This window comes from Camellia sinensis, chromosome 5 (genome assembly GCF_055761805.1).
Source record: "Camellia sinensis isolate YWXY chromosome 5, ASM5576180v1, whole genome shotgun sequence".
Classification (NCBI taxonomy): domain Eukaryota; kingdom Viridiplantae; phylum Streptophyta; class Magnoliopsida; order Ericales; family Theaceae; genus Camellia; species Camellia sinensis.
Window position 1 is genome coordinate 142116946 of NC_138965.1, and position 20383 is coordinate 142137328.

Genomic DNA, 20383 nt, shown 5'->3' on the forward strand with positions numbered 1-20383 from the left:
AATATCTTATAAATTGCGTGGCCAACAATAAAAAGGTATGTATATTTTTAATATATTAGATAAATTAATTAATTAATTAAATTAAGTATATAGTGGGTCGGGCTGAGCCCTAATCCAACCTTGTTAATCAATTAGACTAAAAATCAACCCAACCTAACACTATGAGTTAAAATAATATTCAGGTAAATTATACTTTACATTCTTGCACTTTACATCAAATCTAATTTTGGCCTTTACATATCAAATTGTGACACTAAACCCCTCCGCACTTTTGGTCAAGTGTCACTTTGACCCTTCTGTTAGCCTCATTGTAACGCCCTCAAAATAATAACAATAAACCCATCAGATAAGACATGCATTTACATATAAACTAACCACATTCTTTTATTCATTAGAGTTTCATTACATAAGTATTACATGTTAACATCAAAACAAAATGCCTTACAGGCTTACAGCTTTCCAAGTTAATACTTGGTTACAACAAAAGAGCACTAACTCGTTAACACATTAAGCCCTAGGCTTGAAGTTACATGTAATACATCAAAAGTTAAACGACAAAAGTATGTCCGCCTCTAGCCACCCAGCTAAGTCCTTGGAGGTGGCATGCTTCCTGCACCTGAAAATGATATTCCCATATAGGGTGAGCCACAGCCTAGTAGAAATACACTAAACCAACCATGAACAATGACTAAAATATTAGCAATTGATAGATGGCCAACACTGATACAATCACATAAATTACATATTTATGTCAAACGACTTACAAATCCCAATTACTTTTCATTTCCCCTTTTTCAACAGATAGGCATATAAGCACTACCCACATGCTCAACAGATATGTATAACAACAATATCCACATTCTCAGATAAGCAAATAGCTATATCCACATTCTATAACAGATATGTATAACAACAATATCCACAGATAAGCATAAAGACTATATCCACACATCACAAAGATAAGCATATAAGCTCTATCTTCACTTCTTTAGACAAGCATATGAGCTGTATCTACGGAGTTCATCCCCTATCTTCTCCCAACACTAACCGGTTTAGAGGTACATCCCCTATCTTCCCCTAAACCGCGGAGTACATCCCCTATCTCCTCCTCTACACATAACGTATATAAACACATTGGTTCTATATACAATCACCCAATACATACAATTAATGTATTCTATCAACCGTCAAGTTCCATGACACATTTCATTGATTAGTTTCAGTTTGCCTAATCATCATGCATTGTCTACAACAATCACGACTATCCTCCACCGATAGCCCCAAGCAGTTATTTCTAAACAGAAAATAAATGCACAATGGATATTCAATCAACATTTCATTTCTTCATTTTTCTCAATTAATTATCCCAATTAATTAAACATGTAATTGGGTCAATTCCCATAATTAACATTTCAACCCTTAGGTCCCATTTTCATCAACGATTCAACAATCATTCCATTTCTCTATGCCAAACATGCATCTAGGTTTATTATGAATAAAACCCCAACTTTTGTAAAAATCACACAAAAGCCCCAAACTTTCACAAAATTACCAAACCAAGCCCAACATCTCAAAATACCAAAATTTAAAGACAAAACCCATAGAGAGGAGTAGGATATCCCTACCTCGAAGTTTAAGCCACAAAGGAGATGAAGACTCGAAGATCAACGTGCTCCAAATCCAAACTTTTTCAGATTAAATCGAAGCTCTCAACGCCCTCTATCTTTTTAACAAAGGCCATAGGCTAGATTCACACCCCAGGGAGATCAAATCTTAGAGAGAGTGCAAGTTTAGAGAGAGAGGGTGTCGGATTTAGGGTTTAATCAAAGAAAGGGACTGAAAAAGTGATGTTTAAGACACTGCTGTCCGCTGATATAAAACACGCTCGCTCGAGCGAAGGCTTGGTCGCTCGAGCGACCAGACACAGAAAACTCTCGCTCAAGCCAAAAAGTTCTCGATCGAGCGAAGAAAAATCCAGACTGCTCGAGCCACGAAAAGCTCGCTCGAGCTAGGAAATACATCTCTCAGGTCCAGAACCAGACGCAACACTACTCTCGCTTGAGCGACAACTCCTCGCTCGAGCGAAGGACCAAAAATCTGGGCAGCAACACTAGGCTCCCAAACACAACCAACCTGTAACAAACCTGCCCAACACATCCCATAACTCAATATACAAAGTACAAAGGATGCAAACACGATAATAAACAACAACCAACATCCACGGACACATGTCCGGATCACTGTACAACAAGGGTAAACCCGGGATCGCTATACTCATTGTTAATAGAAGTTAGTCACATGAAAAACAAGTGAGGATAAATTATACTTTGCACCCCTGCACTTTATACAAAATCCTACTTTAATCCCTATACATCAAAATTGTAATACTTAGCTCCCTAAATGATAACTTTTGTTAGCCTCACTATTAACAGAAGGGTCAACGTGACACTTGACCAAAAGTACAGGGGGCTGAGTGTCACAATTTGATGTGTAAGAACTAAAGTGAGATTTTATATAAAATGTAAGTGTGTAAAGTGTAATTTACCCATAATATTCTCAAGCCCTAAAAAAATATAGCTGCGCTGAGTGAGCGCGCGGGCCAACACCAACCTTAAATCTTATGAATTATAGTAATTAAAATAGTATTATAAGCAAAACATAAAATTGGTCATTACTAAAAAAAACAAAACAACAAAATTAGAGGTGATTATTTTTATTTTTTTTTATGGAAAGATATTTAAAAAAATAGAAATTGATTCATTTAAGACGTGAGTTGGTTTTTTAACTATTTTATCTTGGAGTTAAAAAGTCTTGTTTGAGATAATTTTTTTGATTTTTTTAACTTTTGTGATAGAAAAAACGAAATGATTATAAGTTTGATGTGATATTTTGTCTTATTGAGCTAAAAAGTCCATTTTGGGTTTGTTTGGCAAGATGGTTTGTGGCTAAAATAGTCACAAAAGACAAAATAGGCTATTTTAATCATAATAAATAAAACATCACATCCAACCCATAATCATTACACTCTTCTCTCACAAAAAAAAAAAGTCAAAAAAATCAAAAAGTCCTTCCCAAACCAAGTTTTTTAGCCCAGTCTAAAATAGGTAAAAAAGCCAACCCACTTCGCAAACCAACTCTTTATCTTTTTGCGAGTAAAATAGTCAAAAAGGCAAATGGTATGTTTGGTTTGCTTGTGAGAGAGTGATTTTCAAAAAAAAAAAAAATTTGAGGAGAGAGCTTATAAATTTTTTGAGTTTGTTTAGTTGTATATTTTGAAAATAGTTTTAGAGTTTAGGAGTTTGGAATGATTTGATAGTTTGTTGTAATTGCATAGATGTGTGTGAGAGATAAAAGGTATGTTTGGTTTGTGTTTGAGAGATGTGTTTTAGAGATAAAAAGTACGAAAAGTTGTTTGGTTTGGTTTTTTTTAAAAGATGTTTTGAAAAATTATTTTGAGAGAGAGTTTTGAAAAAAGTGATTGATTTGATGTGTGTGAGAGAGAGATTTGTTTGGAAAACTTGTTTGGTTTACAAGTTTTGAGAAATTTTTTTGGAAAAATTTGTTTGGTTTGATTACTTTTAAAAACTTATTTGTAGAAAAAATTTCCCAAAATTTTTCAGAAATACAAACCAAACGAACCCAAAGTGATTGAGAATGAGAGATAAAAAAAGAAAAAATAATTGATTGATATGTAAAAAAGAAAAAATAATTTTAATTTTTTTTTGAAAAAAATCACAAACCAAACATAATTTTAGAAATTTTTTTTCAAAAATGACTCTTCCAAAATCAAACCAAACAAAGCTCAAAAAGGCTGCCATGCCAAACGAAGGTGTAATCAGGTGTTTTGACTTTTTTTGCCAACACCCCAAACGGGGCCTTAACCGAGAGTGATAAATGTATTCAGACTAGCCGCCTCTCTACCCGGGCCGGGGGTATCGGAACCGATTTCAGAACAAACTAGCCAAATATAGCGGGAGCGAGTTGAATTACATACACAGCTTGTCCTTGTTAAATATTTTTTGTATTCATTCTCTCTCTCTCTCTGAATCTCTCAACTTTCTCTCTCTAGGGTTTCTGCACTCCGGACCCTAGTTTCCATGCACCTGGTATTGTAGATCGAGTATTCAAAGAGGGGCGTCAATGGCTGAACTAGGGCAACAAACGGTCCAGTTCTCCACCTTGGTGAGTCGTGCCGCCGATGAATCTTACATCTCTCTCAAGGAATTGGTCGAGAAATCGAGGTCCTCCGAACAGTCCGATTCTGAGAAGAAGATTAACCTCCTCAAGTTCCTCGTCAAGACTCAGCAACGGATGCTCCGACTCAATGTTCTTGCCAAGTGGTGTCAGCAGGTATAATTCGAGTTCTATCTCCCCATATCTATATCTGTGTGTCTAGCTATCTCCTGATTCTTGAATTCGATGGCGAGCCAAGTTTTGATTTTAGGAATCAACGTGAATTTGGGTTAATTCTGGATTTTTAAAATTTATTTATTGTTCCTGCTTGAGAATTAGGTTGCTGGCGTTTACTTGAGTTCATTACATGTGGAACCTCATCTTCCACGTCTTGTACATTTTTCTCACATCTGTGTCTAGTGTTCCTAGCATCGCTGTTTTTTGCTATCTGGGAAAATTGAACTGGTGGAAAAGAAAGGAAAATTGAACCTTCCAATATTGAATGTTGGAAAAAACTACAGAATTATGAACACGGATATGCAGAGGGGCCTGAATTACTTTATCTGCTAGAATCTGCCTGGGTTTTTTTGGGGGGAAATTTCAGTTCATTGGGACATTTTGAAAAATTATATAAATATTGATAATTAAAATTATAGATTTTTTCATGATTATGTAATAATTTTATGGAATTAGCACTGTTGCGTAATTTTCCCTTCTTTTTTTTTTCTTCATGTTTAGTACATGTTATCATATATTCCCCTCCATTTTCTTCCCCCTAACCCACCTTTAAAAAAAAAAATTATTGGCATATTAAGGGGAAAAAAAAAAATGGTCTTGTGAATTTTAGTTTGTGTTGAACTAACTTCATCGGCAGGCATCTCTGCAACTTGATTTATAGTAACCACAAAATTTGTTTGGTCACCAAGATCTGATCGTATTTTATTTTAGTTGAAATTTGCAAATAACTGTTCTCATTCTACTTGCTAGTTGGACTGAATTTGTGAGTTTTCTTTGAGATTCTTGAATTTGAAGTAACAGTTGCCCATTGATCCTGTGCTAATTTCTATAGAACATTTTTTATTGAGGGCATTAAGCAATTTATAATTATGTATTCTCCTGTAAATCCCTACTGTTTGATTTGCAGGTTCCTTTAATACAGTATTGTCAACAACTAGCATCAACTGTATCAAATCATGATATGTGTTTCACCCAAACGGCAGATTCCCTTTTTTTCATGCATGAAGGCCTACAGCAAGCTCGCGCTCCTATCTACGATGTTCCCTCTGCTATCGAAGTCCTCCTTACAGGAAATTACCAGCGTTTACCAAAATGTGTAGAAGATGTAGGTATTCAGAGCACATTAACAGAAGATCAGCAGAAGCCAGCTTTGAAGAAGTTAGACACACTTGTACGGTCAAAGTTGCTTGAAGTTACTCTTCCTAAAGAATTTTCTGAAGTCAAAGTTTCTGATGGTACTGCAATGCTTCGTGTGGATGGGGAATTTAAAGTTTTAGTTACTCTTGGTTATCGTGGGCATCTATCAATGTGGAGGATATTGCATTTGGAGCTGCTTGTTGGTGAGAGAAGTGGGCTTGTGAAGCTGGAAGAATCGCGAAGGCATGCTCTTGGAGATGATTTAGAGCGGAGAATGGCAGCTGCGGAAAATCCATTTATAACTTTATACTCTGTTCTCCACGAGCTTTGTGTTGCGCTTGTTATGGACACTGTCATAAGACAAGTGCATTCTCTTCGCCAAGGCAGATGGAAAGATGCTATCCGGTTTGAGCTTGTATCTGATGGTAGCACAGGACAAGGTGGGAGTGCAGCTTCCATGCAAATGAGTCAAGAAGGGGAAACTGATTCGGCTGGTCAAAGAACTCCTGGATTAAAAATTTTATATTGGTTAGATTTGGATAAGACTTCTGGTACATCTGACTCAGGGTCATGCCCATTTATAAAAATTGAACCAGGACCAGATATGCAGATAAAATGTCTTCATGGTTCATTTGTTATAGATCCTCTAACTGGTAAGGAGGCAGAATTTTTCCTTGACCAGAGTCGCATTGATGTTGAGAAGTTGCTGCTAAGAGCTATATGTTGCAATAGATATACTCGTTTGCTTGAAATTTATAAAGAGCTGGTGAAAAATGGTCAGATCTATAGAGCTACAGGTGATGTTATTCTTCAGTGCCACGCAGATGAACCTGATGCTGACTATAAAAAGGTTGGTTGAATGGACAAAAATCTATTTTTATTTAGTTTCTATTTTTTAGTTTAATGCACAGCGCAACTAACTCATCTTTTATTAAATTGGAATCTCAAACCTTTGAAATACCTAAATCCTAATTCAAAACTACATTACGTGATGTGATTTCTAAATTTCTCTTGGTTTTGGTTTGTGTATGTGATTGTCTGTTATTACAACCTGAACTCGTGTGGGAAGAATAAATCTTGGACTTATGCCATAAAGATTAAAATACGGCATAGTTACAGGATTATTTATCCTATGCTTGAGTGCATGGATGAGGGCTACTCCAGGTTCAGATAGAGAGCTTAGGATCATCTAAAGATTAAAAAGATGACAAAAAGGGAATGAAGAAACCTGAAAAATACAAGTTGAAAGGAAGGCTATGAAAGTTGGCACCCCAGTTTTTGGAAAGATGGGTAGGAATAGTTTCTTTTTTTTTGGGGGGGTTTTGTTTTGGAAGTTTCACACAAAACCGTTTTTTATTATACAGTTGTTTTGAATAGCTCATCTTTTAGTCTCAATTTTACAATAGTTTGGATACTTGACCTAGACTATTTGAAAAGTATTCGATATTTTTCTAAATTAAAGAAAATTATGGATATGCTTAGGAAGCATCAGATACATATTCATGAGTATATGAGGAGTACTAGTATTTAATACGAGGATGATATGGATAGGACTCTCTTCTAGAAGTATCCGTGTTGCATAGAGTAACATATTCTTAAATTTTCTTAAAGATAATTAGTTCATAAAGTTTATCATAGCCTCCTTGTGAATTTATTTTATTTTATTTATATTTTAGTGTATTTTAGAGTGTTAGGAACCTATTTATGCCATTTCATGCATTTGCCTAATAATATCTTCTTTTTTTGGTGCTGAATTTTTAGCTTCAGAAGGATAGCAAATGTAGTGCCAGGCAATGTGAAGGGCAGGAAGTACTACGTGTTCGTGCTTATGGCTCATCATTTTTCACCCTTGGCATGAATATAAGGTTTTCTACCTTTAACTGTGCAAAAATGAACTAAATCAATTTAATTAATGTTGAGATGGCTTTTTGCCATTTTTTGATATATATATTTTTTTGATTGACACTGAAGGTATGAATTTATTTAATTTAATTGGGCATATGGTCCTTGAAAGGGCAGAATGGGAAAATGGGACTCATGTAGCCAATTCTTACTTGATTGGGACATAATACTTAATTTGCTTTGGGTTGGTTATAGAGACGAGAAAAAATTTGTTAATAAAAAGAATAAAAGTTACAAAAAAGTACGGGGCGACAGGAAGTCCTCAAAAAGCTAAAAGAAAATACAAAAGACGTCACAAGCTACATACGACTTTGTCTTTCCAATAACTAGTAATAAAAAATAAAGAGATCCTCTTAAAAGACAGAGGCAAGTCCAAAATGAAGCCAAGTAATATATTTTGCCTCATAAACCACATAAATGAAGGAGTTGCTTTAGTTGATGAATCTTGAATTAACTTATTTTATGATGAATCTTGAATTCTTGTTTCCTTTTAATTCATATATGTACATGTATGATGCGCATTATCATAAATAATATCATAATCGGCCATATGATCATCATTCAAAACAATATTTTCATTGATTTAAGTCTAACTGTTTCATACATATAATATAATATATTTTATATCTAAATGCATAGATGTATTTTTCTTTGTAAATTAGAAATTATGATTGAATTTTTATGATTTGTGATTCGGAAAAGGACAATTTCAATTCATGATTTGACAACTTTGTTATCAACTAGTAAGCAAGGCTTATGTTGTCTGAAAATTGCAGCCTGATTTGGCTTGATTACGGGCATTATAGCTCACTTTTTATTTATGAAATGGTCCAACTAGTTAAAGTCATTTTCATGTTTTTAACTTGCACTTATGTGATAGTGACCATGAACATCTCAATGCTTGTGGCATGTAAATATGTATCAGTTAATCATTTGAATTTAAAAATATTTTTAATATTGGACTTGTACCTTGGATTATTCTCGTAGTAATGATGGCACCCCATATTGAGATCCATTACAGCTCATTCTTAGACATACCTAGGATATTTTGGTCCAGTATATATTTTTTAAAAATCACTAAAGTGGTGTCTAAAATGGAGATACAAAAATTATGGCCATGTAATTGTGTTAGTACATGGAAAGGATGATTCATATACAGTATGAGTATGTGGATTGTATTCCGGTCCTTTTGGAATATTCTGCTTGACATCAGTTTCATAAATCAGGCTTCCTTGGATTTTGTCTTGGTGATAGCTTTGGTGTTCCTGAAAAATGCATTTATTGCTAACATTGCATTTTAAATGTGCTTCTGCTGTTTGTATTTGTTCTAAACTCATCTTCTGACACTCATTATTTTCTTTTACAAACACTTATTAAATAGGATGTTGAGAATTGTCTTTGGTGTTTGCCTACTGATTTTTATGATCTTTTTTAGAAATCGTAGTTTCAATTTTTTTGACTTGCAGGAATGGGCGTTTTCTTCTCCAGTCATCGAAGAATATTCTGTCCCCTTCGGCATTGGTAGAATATGAAGAAGCTCTAAACCAGAGTAGTATGACCGCTGCTGAAGTTTTTATAAGCTTGAGAAGCAAAAGTATTTTGCACTTATTTGCATGTATTGGCAGGTTTATAGGCCTGGAGGTAATCATTTTCATCCTTTCTTCTTATTTTTTTTTATTGTCTCATTCAAACCCCTCTGTTCCCTCCCCATGCGTAGCAGAGATAGAATGTGCCTAAATCACAGATGGGAAGTTTTAAGGCATTGAAGTTTGGATTGCCACCTAAATATGTGTTTATGAACATCTGACAGTATGCTGCCCATAAGTACTGCATGAAAGTTATTTTTTAATCATTACTCATGTGGGACTTAAGAATAATACTATATGCACCAATTAATGTACACACTGGTGTACCAACAGATGGTGTGGCATCATTTGTATGGTTTTGGGTATTTGTAATTTGTATAGTAAATGTGATCAATAATAATATCATAACACTAATTGGTACACTAATGTGTACACTAATTGGTGCGTGGAGCACCGCCGGGGGCTTAATCGATGTTGTATTTGTGAATCATTTAATGAGTTTTAAAATGTCTAGTTTGTGTCCCACTGCACTTACTACATGTCACCAAATAGGGTAGATATTATCATATAACACTATGTCTTTGTGACTGCTATCTTGTGTGTTGAGAAGAATCAACATTTGTAGGTGTCAACTACGTGGAAAATGTGAAAATCACATGGGGTTCTTTATGACGAAGTTTACAGAGATGGCGTTGTCCCTATTTGTTTATTTATTTATTTGGAATGTTTTTCAATTTTTGGAAGGTGACCTATGTTATGTGTGTTTGGGTATGGATGTCGGGTGTGGGTATGCATCAAAGTGTTGGATTCATGTAATTATCATGTCCAAGGACACCACGACACTACTAGATTTCATAACATAGAACATTCTATATATAAAATGAGAGTCTTATGCATGACTAAATAGTAAATTCAACTATTTATACATATGTTTGGTGCATGTTTAACTAGGCATATCAGAACCAAGAATTGACCGTGAAGGGTACTTCACAAATTTTAGATTAGTCCATGTAAGTTAAATTGTAACATAGATGTTCACAGAAGTTTCACTCTCTTTTGTTACATCTTCAGTCTAGAAAACTTTTTCAGCCATAATTGGAAGTATGATGAGGCTTCATATACATCTCTGTCATTGATAACAAAGGACTTGTATTGCTAATGCTGGTTCTCTATATTTAGCCCAAGTTATTGACTACAGTAAAGTTTCTCACTTTAGCTCAATTTCCCCCGAGCAGCTTTTGTGACTAGGTCTTTCGATTTAGAGAAACCTAGTTTTGGGATTTGACTATGTAGATATGATAGATCATTTGTTATATTTTGCAATATATGCTCAAGTCGTTTAGTATTGTTTGATGCTTGCAGGTTAATGAACATGGTTTTGCTGCAGTGAAAGTGCCCAAGAACATTTTGAATGGTCCAAGTTCATTGTTAATGAGCTTTCCAGACTGTGGCAGCTCATATTTTTTGCTAATGCAACTTGATAAAGATTTTAAACCCCTTTTTAAATTGCTTGAGACTCAGCCCGATCCATCAGGAAAAACTCATTCTTTTGGTGACTTAAATAATGTCACCCGTGTAAAAAATGTAGACATTGATCAGATTCAGATGATTGAAGATGTACTTAATTTGAGCCTTATTGATTGTGGAAAACTACTTTCACTTTCACCCAATGCTATGGGTGCTAATCAGACTTCTGAACATGGTCTTCTCTCTGAGCTCAACGTCGATGGTTCTATGCTTGGTTCTGGAAATCTGCTATCAAGTTTCTCTTCTATTGTTGATGAAGTGTTTGAGCTTGAGAGAGGGTCATCTGCACCTTCTTTTTCTAGTCAGAGTCTCTCTTCATCATTTAATGCATCTGCTGCAGCGCATTATGGCTCTGTTCCAATGAATTTTCAGAGTATGAAAGTTGGAACCTCCTCACCTAAGTGGGAGGGAGGAACACAGATAGCACAGATCAATAATGCTCCTAAAGTTTCTGGTGGATCTCCCCATTATAATAATGGCTCGATTTATTCAACAAGCAATTTGAAGGGCATCATGCAGTCTAGCTCTGTGAGTTCACCATCTTCTGGTTTAGGAAGGAGCACAACTTTGAAGAAACTGTCTGCTTCAAAATCTGACCAGGATTTGGCTTCTCTTAGATCTCCACATTCTGCTGATTCTTGTGCCACAGTGGATTTGGCTTCCCCACCAAGACTGACTGGCCCCCGAGTTTCTGCACCAAATGTAAAACCTAACGGGCCTAGAACCTCGGCAATTGGATCTTTTAAAGTTTCTGGATCTAGCCCTTGGGCTACAACTACCATATGTAAGTTACTTTGATTTTATCTGTATAAGCTGCGACTTATAAATTTCAATTAAATAGTAGTTTTACAGTTAAGTGTATTTGTGATAAATGCGTTCCTTTCAGCTGAAGCACCAGATTTTGCAGTTGGTCCTAGCTCAAATCTTGATGCTGTTACTAGACATGATAAAAGATCAAGAAAGCGTACAGTTTCAGATATGTTGAATTTGATTCCATCACTTCAATGTTTAGAGCACCAGTCAGGATTTAGTAAGAGAAGAAAAATCATGGATTCAGGATTCAATCATCAGACTTCACCACAGGCACTCATTTCATCGGAGATGATTGGCAAAACTGAAGGTTACAGTTATGCAAGTCTAATTGCTGAAGCAAATAAAGGAAATGCACCCTCTAGCATATATTTTTCAGCTCTTCTTCATGTGGTCAGGCACTGCTCACTTTGTATCAAGCATGCTCGACTATCTAGCCAGATGGATGCACTTGACATTCCATATGTTGAAGAAGTGGGTCTAAGAAATGCATCCTCAAATTTATGGTTCCGACTCCCATTTGCGAGAGGCGATACATGGCAACACATATGTCTGCGACTTGGTCGACCTGGAAGCATGTATTGGGATGTCAAAATAAATGACCAGCACTTCAGGGACTTGTGGGAACTTCAGAAGGGAAGCAATAGTACTCCATGGGGTTCTGGTGTTCGTATTGCCAATACGTCTGATGTAGATTCTCATATCCGTTATGATCCGGAAGGTGTTGTTTTGAGTTATCAATCTGTGGAGGCAGATAGCATCAAGAAGTTAGTGGCAGATATCCAAAGGCTCTCCAATGCTAGAATGTTTGCACTTGGAATGCGAAAACTGCTTGGAGTAAGACCAGATGAGAAACTAGAAGAAGGCAGTGCAAACTCCGATGGTAAAGCGGCAGCTGGAGCAAAAAATGCTCTAGAGGCATCTGACAAATTTTCGGAACAGATGAGGAGGGCTTTTCGCATTGAGGCAGTTGGGCTCATGAGTTTGTGGTTTAGTTTTGGTTCGGGGGTACTTGCTCGCTTTGTTGTCGAGTGGGAGTCTGGTAAAGAGGGATGCACGATGCATGTTTCTCCCGACCAGCTTTGGCCTCATACCAAGGTTTGCCTGTTTTATTTTCTATCTTTATTGTGTTTCCATTGTTCGGATTTGACTTAATCTCCAACCCCAGAACCAAATACTTCCCTGGAGCTTGGCCATCCCAGATGGGCAGAGCTGCTTCAATTATTTTCCTTTTTTGTTTTTTGAAATGTTACAGAAGTATTATTGTATATATGCACTGCAAGTTTGTTATAAGGTAGGGTTAAACTTGTGATATGCTTCACAGTAGCTACATGTTAGCTACAGGTTAAGACAGTTGCAGTCATTGTCAATGAGGAAGCTAGTTATGGGCCAAGGGGGGCCATGCCCACCCCCCCACCACCACCCAAGGTCTCCAAAATTCATCTAACCCTCTATTTTGGAGTATTTCTATAATGTATATGACATGGTCCCAAAATTTTTCCAAAATTCTTTTGGTTTTCCTATATTTCATGAGTATTTTTACAGTGTATATGGGATGACTATTCACATATTGATATTATATAATAGCATCAGTATGTACTTTGGCACCCAAAAAAAAATAAAAATATAATATGTGAAAGGATTTTTTTTTTAAATATAAAAATCATAGAGGTAGATTCTTTTCATTCATATAAACTATTTCGGCCAATAAACTGTCTTAAAATGACAGTCTAATCAATTATACACTAAGATCTAAATATGTAGCTCACAATCTATATGAAATAAGTATTAAAAAATGACTAATACAAATTTATTGAATTTCCTTATGAGACTTTTTACATCTCTTATGGAAGAAATTATTTATATCGAAAGCTAACTTTTTTTTATTTTTGTTACTATATTTATTTAATTGTTCTTGTTAAACTTATTTTGGTCTTGTCTAAATAAAATTTCTGTCTTTGTTCTTGGTTGCAGTCCACACTGCATAGTTATGCACTATGAAGCACAGACACCTCTCCAAAGGTTGCATGCTAGGGTTGGACATGCTGGGACCCATTTTTAAAATTTATTTTTTATATATTTTTTTTCACCAGAATAGCATAACAAGGTTGATGAATTTGATGAGAACAAATTTTTGACATAGAATAAATATAGAATATTAAAACATAAGACATAATAATTATATACAATAAATGTTTTGCACGTATTCCTGATGTATTGTCCTACATTTTTGGAAATTTGTGAGTCTTTGTTGTGTCTATGTTACTTGGAACGTAGATCATTCTAGTACGTGGACTGGGAACGTGGTATGCCACATGCTCTAAAATGTGGTACGATAGGAGTAGACCTGTATATATTATACTTAGGAATTTAAGGTACTTCTAGAGTAATGTTTTTTAAAAAACTATTAGACATCCTATAAAATGTAATATTTTCTATGAGCATTATGACCCATTTTTTGATATTTTTGTCTTGTTAAAACTTAACTCACCTTATATTTTAGTTCATTATATTTGATTCTTTTTCCTCCTAAGGTAACATTTAAGGACGGACATATATTGAAAAATTAAAATAAAATTTGGGATTGTTTTGGATCACTAAATTTATTGTTTAGAAATGGAAGTGTACCATGTTTCGGAATGTGTGTACTAATACATGATTCGCTAGGATATTAGTATTTTCTGGTAACATAGGTCCGTGTCCATGTCTGTGCTTCTTAGGTCGTGCATTACTTCCTTTTCTGGGAGTGTTCAAGATATCAAGCCAATCGTTATTGGAAAGGAAGCGCTCCTGTGAACTTTATGTGTGGTTACTAACTTTCATAAGGAACATGTGTGAATGATAACATAAGCATTAGTGGTTTTCCAGAAATTCAAGGATACCGCCGTTAACATTTATGTTCATGCAACTTTCCTAAATACATAAGTAGGCAATTATTCATGACATAAATTTTAATTGGAATGCCACGTTACACAGTTTCCTAGTGCCTCCAACAATGTATAAAGCTAACTCTTTTTCTTTCTTTCTTTCTTTCTTCTTCATCCTTTGTTTTGTTAGATTTTGGGATGTTTTATCTATCCAACCTTAGATGTCCATGTTCTTTCTAAAAAAAATAAAAATAAAAATAAAAATCAATCTAAAATAATGCATTGCACATAATTCAACTTGTGGCAAATCTTTCGCTGCCCCCACTAACCGTTCACTTTGCAAGTGGGATCTAACCAACCATGACTGAAACATGTGGGAGTAATGATGTGATGAGGTGGGGAGCAAACAAGCAGCATGTGCCACATTAAGTCCATAAACATCCAATAAGGGTATTCTGGCTGTTAGTTTATGTAGTTGAAGTTTTAGAGATTTTACAACATATTACATTTAATTTGAGCAGAGTCCAATCAATTAATATGCGTTAGTATATATTGGCAAGTCAGAAGAGGTAGTAGTAAAGTTGGATCCCTTTTTTCATTTGATTTGATAAGATTTGGTAATGAATTTGTTGTATAATAATACATCGACGAGCTGACTTTTCCCGAAGTGGAGTAAAATTTTCTAAAACACTTGATTGGGTGAATTGGTTAAACAGTCAGTCTAACGGCTCACTCATGGAAATAGTTTGACTAACCAATTAATGCGTATATCATAAATGCTGAGAAACCAAAAAATTTGTTAACCAATTAAACAGGTAAGATACTTGACGTTACATGAGCATTATATATACACAATTATATATTGAATTTTGAATGGTATGTTTTTTTCCTCTTTATTTTTATTGGTCAAAGTCTTGTATAATACCTTTTTGGTAATCTTTTGTATGGTTTAACTTTCAGCCTTTTGTGTCCAATAACATATAAATGCTAATTGCTGCATATTGGTTGATTGATCCATATTGGAGGATCCGGTCATCCATTACAAAAACAGTATGTTTTTTGTCTAGAACTTCTACTTAAAGTGAAAATCAATTTTGGCCAGCGCTATGATATCAAATTGGTTCACCCTAAAGAACATTTATTTTTTTTGATCCCCGGTTCATTTTATTTTATTTTTATATTCGAAGTTTCCAGTTTTTAGCTTCATACTATTCGAGTTTGGACTTGTTCAAACTCGTTAAAAATCTATTTAGTTCTGCTTTTGCAAATTTCTTGCACTTTCATTTTGTTCTCTTATATTAAATATTAGTACTTCATGCTTGTCTTCTCTCCAGTTTCTAGAAGACTTTATAAATGGTGCTGAAGTTGCATCTCTTCTGGATTGCATTCGCCTCACTGCTGGACCCTTGCATGCCCTTGCAGCAGCAACACGCCCTGCACGGGCTGGTCCTGCTTCTGGGGTCCCTGGTGTTACAGCGCACATCTCTTCTATTTCAAAACAGAGTGGGTACCTACAACCCCAGGGACACTTGCAAATTAGTTCAACCACAAATGCTAGTCAGGTGACATCTGGCCCTGGAGGGAATCCCGTTACCTCCACCAATGCCGGCTCTCTTGGGAATCACAGCCTTCACGGGGCTGCGATGCTTGCTGCTGCTGGGCGAGGTGGCCCCGGCATTGTTCCTAGCTCACTGTTGCCCATAGATGTCTCTGTTGTCCTTCGTGGGCCCTACTGGATTCGGATAATATATCGTAAATTCTTTGCAGTCGACATGCGCTGCTTTGCTGGAGATCAGGTTTGGTTGCAACCAGCAACACCCCCAAAAGGTGGCCCCTCAGTTGGAGGATCATTACCATGCCCACAGTTTCGTCCTTTCATTATGGAGCACGTGGCTCAGGAATTGAACGGTTTGGAGCCTAATTTTACTGGTGGTCAACAGACAGTTGGGATGGCAAATGCAAACGGTCCAAATCCAAGTTCGGTTTCACAGTTGTCAACTTCCGGTGGAAACAGAGTCAACCTCTCAAATCCTGGTGGAATGGCCAGGTCAGGAAATCAAGTTACTGGTCTCAACCGTATGGGTAACGCTCTTTCAGCATCCCCAAATTTACCAGTTGTAAGTGCGGGCTTGCCTATACGTAGATCACCTGGTGCAGGTGTCCCTGCTCATGTGAGAGGGGAACTGAATACAGCAATTATTGGACTTGGGGATGATGGAGGTTATGGTGGTGGATGGGTTCCACTTGTTGCACTTAAGAAAGTTCTTAGAGGTATTCTCAAGTACCTTGGAGTGCTATGGTTATTCGCACAGTTACCTGATCTTTTGAAAGACATCCTAGGGTCAATTTTAAAGGACAATGAAGGTGCACTGTTAAACTTAGACCAGGAGCAGCCAGCCTTGCGCTTCTTTGTAGGGTAAGAAACATACAGTTTTGGTTTTATGCTTTTGTCAAAATATATCTAATCATGTCTTATATTTCTCTTATTCTTTTCTGTTCTTGGTATTGCTTGAATGATGTGTGATGCTTAGGTTTGGGTGATATTTCTAAATTGATGTTCACTGGGATCACATGAGAGAATGAATGCACTACTGCACATGCGGGGGTTACTCACACGCATTTGGATGCAAGAAATCACTCATTAGGAACAGATACTATTTTGTGCAAGAAATCATTCTTCCTCTCTCTCGTCAGATTGGGAGCAGCATGCAAATGCTTAACACAACAACATTAGATTCCAAGAAATTTTATCATCCAGTTATTCACTCTGCTTTTTTTTCTCTTTATGCTATTGGAAGGATTGGGAGTATGGTGACATGCTAGTGGGTAGGCTTGTAGAATAATTATGTATTTCTCTAAACTTCTTGGTGGGTACTTTGAACAGTTTTAGTTATTCTTTTCTTATCAGTTTTTTTTCCCCCGCTATTGGGAATTGTTATTCTAAACAGCTTTGTGGAACTAATGGTATGATGTTCAATTCAATTTACCAACCCAAAAGGGGGAGGAAAAAAAACCAAGGAACAATTCTAGTTGGTCTGATTTTTACGTAACCTTGAAACATGTATAGAATAGGGGGGTAAGAACTCGATGATTGCTCATCCGATTTATTCAGTAGAAAGAAATAAGTAAATTGTGGTATGTTCTAATGAGTTTTATTAGTAGTTTTTCCTGACATACTGATATTTGTAAGGATTGAAAGTGGAGACAATAAGCCAATAATAACAATAATGTTTGTTAGTGCATTTGTCATAATATCTTTATGTTTTGCTTTATTTTATGATTATGAGAGAAATCTCACAAATGCTCATTTTTCTCCTAAGAATGTGTGTTTTTCTGTTTATTTGATTTGATTTTCTGCAATTTGATAAATGATTAAAGTCAAAGATTGTTATGCATGAAAGAACTCATGTATGCTTGAAATCACGCCCGCACCATTATACTCTCTAAGGGTGCTTTACACTTTAATATCTTGAGTAACTTGTATCCTGGGTTCTGATTATGGAATCCTGTTTGCAGGGGTTATGTATTTGCTGTAAGTGTGCACAGGGTTCAACTTCTTCTCCAAGTCCTTAGCGTGAAACGCTTTCATCATTCACAGCAGCAACAGCAGCAGCAAAACGCAGCCACTGCTCAAGAGGAGCTAACACAATCTGAAATAGGCGAGATATGTGACTATTTCAGCCGACGTGTTGCATCAGAACCCTATGACGCTTCACGGGTTGCATCATTTATTACTCTTCTTACTTTACCAATTTCAGTTTTAAGAGAATTCTTGAAACTTATAGCGTGGAAAAAAGGATTAGCTCAGGCGCAAGGTGGAGATACCGCCCCTGCACAAAAACCTCGTATTGAATTATGTCTTGAAAATCATGCCGGATTGAATGCAGATGGAAACTCTGATAATTCATCTGCGTCAAAAAGCAATATTCATTATGACCGACCCCATAACTGTGTCGATTTTGCACTGACTGTGGTTCTTGATTCTAGTCACATACCTTCCATAAATGCTGCCGGTGGTGCTGCTTGGTTGCCCTACTGTGTTTCGGTGAGATTGAGATATTCATTCTGTGAAAACCCTAACGTCTCATTTCTCGGAATGGAAGGAAGCCACGGGGGCCGAGCCTGCTGGTTGCAGCTCGATGACTGGGAGAAATGTAAACAGAGGGTGGCTAGAACCGTGGAAGTGAATGGAGGTTCGGCTGGCGATGTTAGTCAAGGGAGGTTGAGATTGGTTGCAGACAGTGCACAGAGAACATTGAATATGTGCCTTGTAGGCTTAAGGGATGGCAGTGGGGTTACCACAAGTTCTGGAGCAACGTGATAAGTAAGTCGGTTCACATCATATTTTTGAATTTTCTGGATTTGGGAGAAAATGATCACCCTGTTTGGTTTTGTTTGCAGAATAGAAACTTGTATGACAAAAATAAACACAACATATTTTTAAATTTAAAAAAAAATTATTTTTGCACCAAAAAGCTAACCATATGAAAATGACGTGTTTTTTATTTTATTTTATTCACCAAACTAATTTTTAGATTTTTGAAAGGAAAAAAAAAAAAAACAGAACAGATTTTGAAAACGAAACCAAATAGGGTTGAACATTGGAAATGCCTAATCTAACCTAGTCTGGGGTAAGAGGGAAGGTGAGAGGTGTGGTTTGAACCATCGTCCTAAGGTGTGGGAGTATAGAGGCCCAATCACCCAGGCTCTCACTCCTTTCACCAGAAAATGTTTACTAGTTGTCAAGAAGGGAACAAGAAAGTCAACTCATTGAAGTTGGCTGGACATAAAAACATTTCAAAATTTTCCTTCAAATCAAGAAAGTCAAGCCAAAACTTAGCACTGTCTAGCCTCTCAGCTTGAGACCTTGTCTCTCGGATTGTGGAATATTTTTTGGTCTAGGTCTTGATTTTGTTTCCTGTTTGAGCTACAAGATGTGTTTGGCTATATTGTATTATCTTCTCAATTTTCATCTCTGTTGCATTGGTATATTGTTGCAGGAGAAAATTACAGCGGTGAAAATGATAAGGGAAACCAAATTTAAGAACTGCCAAATTTGAGAAACCGTCTGCAAACAATGCTGCTAGCTTGGTGGTTTGCAAGGGAGTTGACAATGTACCGGTGGCCTTTTTTTGATTTTCTAATATATATAGTTGGCTGACCTAGATTTTGGGAAACAGGGTGTAGAATAATGTTTTTGATGGGGAGCAGGAAGGGTGTTTTGTGTTTGTTAAATTAGAGTCAGGGACGGTGGGTTTTTCTTGTACAGGTCACCCTACTGATTGTTCTCAATGTGATTGTACAAAATTTATTTAGCTGCTTGGAGTTGTTGTACAACCCCCTCTGGACACTTAACAAAATATGCCAAAAACTCTAGTTTACAACTTTGTAGTTTGTACCTTTTATTTTTGGATTCTGATGTAAATTACTTCAATCATATGTCAAGGAAAATATTACTTGGATTTTGTAGGTAAATAGTTTATTAGTGGAATGTACTGGGATTACCGGTTGTTTTGGTCATCAGGAAAGCTTTTTCCCTGGGCGCTTTAAGCTACAGTATCATGAAGTGCTAGTATTGTGTGTTTATCTTTTGATATTTAAATTTTTTGTTTTTGTTTTTGTTTGGTGTTGTCAAATATTGTGGTGGTGGTGGTGGTGGTGGTGGTGATGGTGAGTTGGGTCATGTGATTCATCAGTCAGCCTTGCAAGTTTTGTGTGAAAATGGTAATTTGGTGAGTTCTTTTCACTTCTCATGGCCCTTACAATGTTGAATTTCATGTTTTTGGACTATAGAACAAGATTAGAGCCGAATTTCAAGGGGCCAACCTTCGTTGTTTCCCTCCAATTCCTTGTTTCCATCTTCTTCTGTATGCTACTTCACCATCTGACCACCATTCCAAAACCCTCTCCCCCTCTACCTTGTCACACTTGGCCCCTTTCCTATCATTTTTCCTGCCATTGCCACCACCATCTCCACCACCCTTTGTCACTCCACCAATACTATAAGCCCCTTCTTTTCCTTCCCTATACAGTAATTCTTTCTTCATCAACTCTAGTAACTGCAGCCACCCCAACACTCATGGCCCTTCTCTCTTTGTGATCCCTCACCATGCTTATGTTGGGTGGAATTGAAAATTGTAAAAA

General features: G+C 36.4%; 1 protein-coding gene across 5 annotated transcripts; it reads left to right on the forward strand.

Annotated features, from left to right (window-relative positions):
- Positions 1-3778: 3778 nt before the first annotated feature.
- Positions 3779-19714, forward strand: SWP (RNA polymerase II transcription mediator). 5 transcript variants are annotated; one of them, XM_028242982.2, is made up of 10 exons: positions 3779-3980; positions 4070-4350; positions 5318-6397; positions 7309-7412; positions 8916-9090; positions 10398-11346; positions 11449-12470; positions 15574-16655; positions 17756-18563; positions 19240-19714. In XM_028242982.2, the coding sequence occupies exons 2-9, from the start codon at positions 4141-4143 to the stop codon at positions 18558-18560; spliced, it is 5427 nt and encodes a 1808-aa protein (XP_028098783.1). In that variant the 5' UTR covers positions 3779-3980; positions 4070-4140; the 3' UTR covers positions 18561-18563; positions 19240-19714. The 5 variants fall into 5 exon arrangements, with proteins under 5 accessions (XP_028098783.1, XP_028098782.1, XP_082726051.1 ...); XM_082869925.1 differs by having other exon boundaries at positions 3826-3980; positions 7315-7412; positions 11470-12470; XM_082869924.1 differs by having other exon boundaries at positions 3834-3980; positions 7315-7412.
- Positions 19715-20383: the final 669 nt, after the last annotated feature.